The following is a 6,000-nucleotide window of genomic DNA, read 5'->3' on the forward strand; positions in this document are numbered from 1 at the left end:
GTTTGAAAAGTTGGAAGAATACAGACCATTTTTAAAAAATGCACTCTACTGACATTTTGTCTCCACCCCCCACCCCCGCCCCATGACCTATCCCCATCTACCTTCCTCATAGCAAAAATTGTAAAGTTAGAAAAGGTCATAGATCATTTTAACCATTTCACTGTTGTGCTACAGGAGAAAGATAATACTTCTGAGTCTTTTTTTTTTTTTCTTTCTCCCAATGTGCTGGCTGATAGGAATGACAGAAATGACAGATTCCTTCTTCATAATTTCAGAAATCATAGTACCTCTGTAGAGGACCAGTAAGAAAAGGAAAATAAAATCCACTACATACTTAGCTGTAGTCCAAGGTTATTATTATTAAAAAAAAAACCAAAAACCAAAAAACAAACACAACCCTTGCTTTAGGTATTAACTACATCAATGAGAATTAAGGGGACTAAGAAATATTTGTTTGCATCTATTATGCCATATTAGGATACCCATCTCATTGAGGGAAGAACTATATCCTTCAGTGAACTTGATGTAAGTCTTCTTTACCCTGTGGGACACAATTCTTGTCTATTTTTTCCCCTTCCTCCCCAATAAACATACCTCCTATTTTTTTAATTTTTTTTCCTGTAATAAAGAGATTTCTGAATCTTCAAGTATTAGGATGCATAAATAAAATCTGAATTCTAATTCATATATTAATGAATTTAGCCACTTAGAACAGAACAGACGTCCGCAGTATTTCTATTATTCTTTTTCTCCTCATTTGAGGTTCCATTTCAGGATTGATGGAAAACAAAAAGAACAGGGTTGGTTTCAATCAAGTTGACTTCCTTCCTATCACTTTGTTTTTGTATCCTCTTAGTCTACGGGTTGCCATAAGATACTGTCCAGAGACCCTCTAATGCAAAACATTTAGAAATGCCTTTCCAAATATTGATCTGTATACGTACCAAGTAGCTCATTTGCATGACCCGATTTCTGGACAAAAGGACATTAAGTAGAGATGGAATGTGGGTCCTTCCATCCATTTCACTGTCAGACATCCCAGAATTCTTTGCACCAGTGGCAGTGGTTTCATTGCCAGAACTTGCTGACCAAAGAACCACAGATCTTGCCCAGCAACAGTATTTATAATGTATGACAATAACCGAGGTATCCCTGAATCATTGTCTTGACTTTGTAAACATTATGAGATTTTTGGCTAGCATAAAAAACCATTGGAAGTAAAATTTCTTCCTTTCTAACTTATTTTTATCCTAGCACTTCTAGGTTCCCTGACTACTGTTCTAGTTTAATGCTGTTGAAAACACCCCATCTATTATTAATTACATACATTTTTATATTTCATCCTACGGATATGAACTATTCAGCCTCTTTGCCATAAAAGCTCTCAATTTTCCCTTTTTAATGCACCACCCCAGAATTTCTTTCTAAGTGATGAAAAATCACTGCTAACTGATATAACAATGTCTGCATTCACCAAACATAATTCAAGACTGCCGTTCTACCACTACCAAATTCCACCTTTCCAATTTAATCCCAACTCCTTATCTGATTTAGGAGTATGTTTTCCTGGGAAGAGGCTAGGTCAGGGAAGGAGATTATAACCACAACTACTCTAAGTAGAAGTTGGCATTTTCCAAGAGTGGGAGGAGGCATTTAGAGCTCTGATTTTGTATTTAAGCCCCAGTCTCCAAACAGCACACAACTGTACACAGAGTCAGAAGCTATATAGTTTTACTCTAGAGTTAAGCAATATTTTCTAGTTCACCCCATAACCCCTGGGGGATTAATCCTTTTCTAAGCCATAATGGTTATTCGCTCACTTACTGCTTATTTCTAGTGCGAGCACAATCCTCTTTCAAGCACTCAGCTTCCCACTTTGACTGCTTAGCTCAGCCAGCCCAGGCAGAGATCTTCAGCTCTCCTCCCTCCTCCCAGCCAGGAATCCCTGTCTTCTATCTATGCACTTTTGTCAAGCACAGAAAGCAACTCCATAGCTCCTGCGTGGTCTTTCCCATTAGCCAAAGGACTGAACTAGAAGGAGAGAGAAAGCTAACCTCTCCACTGTCCAAGCGTGAAGGAGGCAGGGCTTCTGTGGGAGGAGAAGCGAGATGGTAGTCACTTCCTGTGCCCCTCCCACCTCCCCTGGCCGACAGTGGAGCTGAGGATTTCAACTGAGGCCGTAAGGTCAGGCGCTCCCCACCTCAGCCTTAGCATGCTGCCTGCTGATAGTCGATTATGCGCACTGCTCACCTGTGTGCCGCTGAGAAGAACATTGATGCAGTGGAGCTAAAATGGTGAGCACTTGGAAGTGGGAGAAGCGAGGAAAGAGAGAAAGAAAACAGTTCTTTGCCGCGAATACCTCACTCCTTATAAGAAGCTTTCAGCTCAGAAGTGTCCAATGCCAAACCTCAAATACAGCATCTTCCATCTTCCCCACAGCATTCTGAATCCGTTCTGAGTAACTGCAAGGAGACCTCTCTAGTTCTTTGTTAGTGCTGATACAACTTTTTTTTTAATACCACTGAATCAGACCTATAGTTTTCTTAAGAATAGTGAGTCTAACTGGTAACCTTTCCTCTCTGCAGACATTCCACCATCTTTCCTCAGCCTTATTTACCTCCCACTTCACTCCTTCATTCTCTCCTCCACAAAAGTAGAACAGTGAGGTGGGTTTACTCACTTGAATTAAACAAACCATAAAAATTAGACACTGTATAGGAAAACAATACATTGCCATAGATTTGGAATGCATTATATAAGAAAATTTTGTGAGTAAGTACAACAAAACAAAATAACAGAAAACAAAACAAGACAAAAAAATCTGATGAGATAAGGACCTGAAAAATGAAGCCCCCTATGTTCATTTTAGAATAGGAGTTTATTAAAAAGTAAGAGTTTGAGGGCGCCTGGGTGGCTCAGTTGGTTAAGTGACTGCCTTCGGCTCAGGTCATGATCCTGGAGTCCCAGGATCGAATCCCGCATCGGGCTCCCTGCTCGGCAGGGAGTCTGCTTCTCCCTCTGACCCTCTTCCCTCTCATGCTCTCTGTCTCTCATTCTCTCTGTCTCAAATAAATAAATAAAATCTTTAAAAAAAAAAAAAGTAAGAGTTTGAATTGAGAGACACTAGTTGTATATAGGTCAAATTAAACAGATTCTTCATACTTATTAGGAATGGAAAATATGAAGGAAATTTTGAAAAGGAAAAGAAACACATTATTTAGTTAATTGCACAAAATAGCCTCAGTTGCAATTTTTGCCTAACTACAGAATAATAATGTAAATAAATGTAGAGGTTAAAGATTATGTATAAAAATGCAAACTGGTGCAGCCACTGTGGAAAATAGTATGGAGGTTCCTCAAAAAGTTAAAAATAGAACTACCCTATGATCCAGCAATTGCACTACTAGGTATTTACCCAAAGAATACAAAAATACTGATTCAAAGTGCTATATACACCCTGAGGTTTATAGCAGCATTATCAACAATAGCTAAATTTTGGACAGCCCAAATGTCCATCAGCTGTTGAATGGATAGAGAAGATGTGGTATATATATACACAATGGAATATTATTCAGTCATAAAAAGGAATGAAATCTTGCCATTTGCAATGATGTGGATGGAGCTAGAGAATATTTTGCCGAGTGAAATAAGTCAGAGAAAGACAAATACCATGCGATTTCACTCACATGTGGAATTTAAGAAACAAAACAAATGAGCATGGGGAAGAAAAAGAGAGAGAGACAAACCAAGAAACAGACTCTTAACTATAGAGAACAAACTGATGGTTACCAGAGGGGAAGGGGGTAGGGGACGGGTTAATAGGTGATGGGATTAAGGAGTGCACTTGTGATGAGCACCAGATGCTGTATGGAAGTGCTGAATCACTAAATTATACACCTGAAACTAATATTATTACACTGTATGTTAACTAACTGGAATTTAAATAAAAACCAAAAAAATTACATATAAATATTTTAAAAATATTTTTACTATTATTTATTTAATGATAAATAGTAGACCTGAATTTAGTAAAACAAATATTACACAAAGAATATATATATATAACAGAGACAAAAGAAACAAAGACTTCCCAACTCTTTTTTTCGTGGTTGTCAGTATTCAATTTCTATCTTCTTATCTTCCCTATCTTCCACCCTGTCTTCTCCACCACCTTCTTCCCCCAGCCTGCAAAATTGCTTATTTTTCCTTGTTCTAAAAGATGACTTCCTCACATCTCCTTTCCCCTAAAGACATTCATTTAATTTCTCTTATCTCTTCACTGTCAAACTTGAAAGAGTGGTCCATGCTCACTAGCAACAGCTCCTTCCTTTCTCTTCATTTTTAAGGCAATTACAATCAGTTTGCAAGTTACTCTAATTGTATTCACAGTCACCAATGGACTTCTAGTTATCAGATTCTCTAGCAGTCCGTTTTTAGAGGTAATAGTATGAATTAGCCCCCGAAGTAATTTGTGATTGACTACAGATGTCAAGATGAATGTAAATATTACATCTTTCAGTCATCAAGTATGCATTATTTTAAAAGCCCTCTGCTGTTATTTACACTACTACAGCTATTAAATGGTGTTGCCACCAACTGAATAGGGTCTCGATGAGAGGGAGGGGAATTGGGAAAAGAGATGATGTGCTGAAAAGATAATGTGCTGAGTTTGTGGTGTCTTTGGAAAGTTCATCTGTGTGGAAAGATCCAGCTGGTCATTTGATTATATAGGTCTGAATCTCAGAAGAGAGAGAAGGGCAGGACATATAGATTTCTGGGGATAACTAAAATTGCAGGAGTGGATGAGCTCATTAAAAAAGAAAACAAAAGAGATAAGGACTAAGGCCAGCATCCTGGAGAATCGTTACTTTTAAAGAATGGGCCAAAGAAAAGAACCCAGTGAAGGAGGCTGAAGAGGAGTGGTCGTACGTGTAAGAGGGGAACCAGGAGGACGCAGTCAAAGAAAAAAAGAGCTCTAGACAGTGTCAAGTGCTGATGAAAGGTTAAGTAAGGAGGCACCCTGCAAACTTCCATTGTGTTGGGCATGCTGGCAGCCATCAAGGACCTTAGGAAGAGAATTCCTGGAACCAAAATTAGAGTAACTTCGTGACTACACTGGTCATAAGGGAGTAAAGATATTGAGAAAGGACTTCTTTTCCCTTACAAAAGCTTGAATGAAAAGAGAAAGAGGGAAAAATAAGTATTAAGATGGTAGATCTCCTGCTAAGCGTTCTCCCACAGTTTAAAAAAGCGTTCTCCCACAGGTGGGAGGGAAGTGAGAGTGGGATGAGAAAAAACAGACGGGAAGAATACTGGGAAAATTGTAGTTTCCCGCCTTCCTTGTGTAAAGGTCTTGAGTACATTTATAGTTCAAGAGGCAACTAGTGAAGAAAGCGAAACTGGAGATGCCAAAGAATGAGGGGGTAGAATTCATTAGGCAAGAAAGTGAGAACAAAGGCCTTTTGGAGAAAAACTGCATGCTTCTCTTTGAAAATTTACAATTATATGACACATGTTTTTAGAAGAAAAATCTGTAAGGATACGTACCCAATGTTAAAAGTCCTTTTCTCTGGGAAATGGAATTATGCATGATCTATGTGTTCTCTTTAAACTTGGGAGTACTCTTTGAAATAAGAATGAATTTCTTTCATAATAAAAAAGAAAATAAACGAAGTGTGATTGCTTGAGAGATCCATAAAATTGCCATAGAAAAGACTCATATAAGTCTCCTTTGCAGAAAAACGACTGGGTCAGGGCTTTACCCTTCCTTTATTATGTTTCTGGAGGAATAAAAACTTGTTTTTAAAAAAATGTGGAGATTCATGCTACTACAGTTATTGCTTCTGTCCCTTGCGGCAAGCGTGTTAGTACGGAGAAGTGAATGTTTTGTTTATTGCACTTAATATGCCTCTTTCCTCTTGACTCGCCTTTATAATATTAAGCTTCTCAGTTCGTTGACATCATGTGGGTCCCATGTCCCCTTTTTTTTTTCTTTTTAAA

At 38.3% G+C, this 6,000-nt stretch overlaps 1 protein-coding gene across 10 annotated transcripts in view; it reads right to left on the minus strand.

Moving 5' to 3' along the window:
* PEX5L (peroxisomal biogenesis factor 5 like) overlaps positions 1–6,000 on the minus strand; it is a 223,784-nt gene that overhangs the window by 166,534 nt on the left and 51,250 nt on the right. The window contains exon 1 of one of the 10 annotated variants that reach the window (XM_081829975.1): positions 945–2,152. The exons of 5 other annotated variants lie outside the window; for them this stretch is intronic. In XM_081829975.1, the coding sequence (XP_081686101.1) occupies positions 945–1,037 (93 nt within the window). In that variant the 5' untranslated portion in view covers positions 1,038–2,152. Of the gene's footprint in view, positions 1–944; positions 2,153–6,000 lie in introns of those variants that run through there. 4 more of the 10 variants (XM_081829999.1, XM_081829935.1, XM_081829962.1 and 1 more) reach the window with 4 other exon arrangements.

The sequence above is a fragment of the Leptonychotes weddellii genome, chromosome 1 (assembly GCF_054177405.1).
Source record: "Leptonychotes weddellii isolate Sample4059 chromosome 1, ASM5417740v2, whole genome shotgun sequence".
NCBI lineage: Eukaryota > Metazoa > Chordata > Mammalia > Carnivora > Phocidae > Leptonychotes > Leptonychotes weddellii.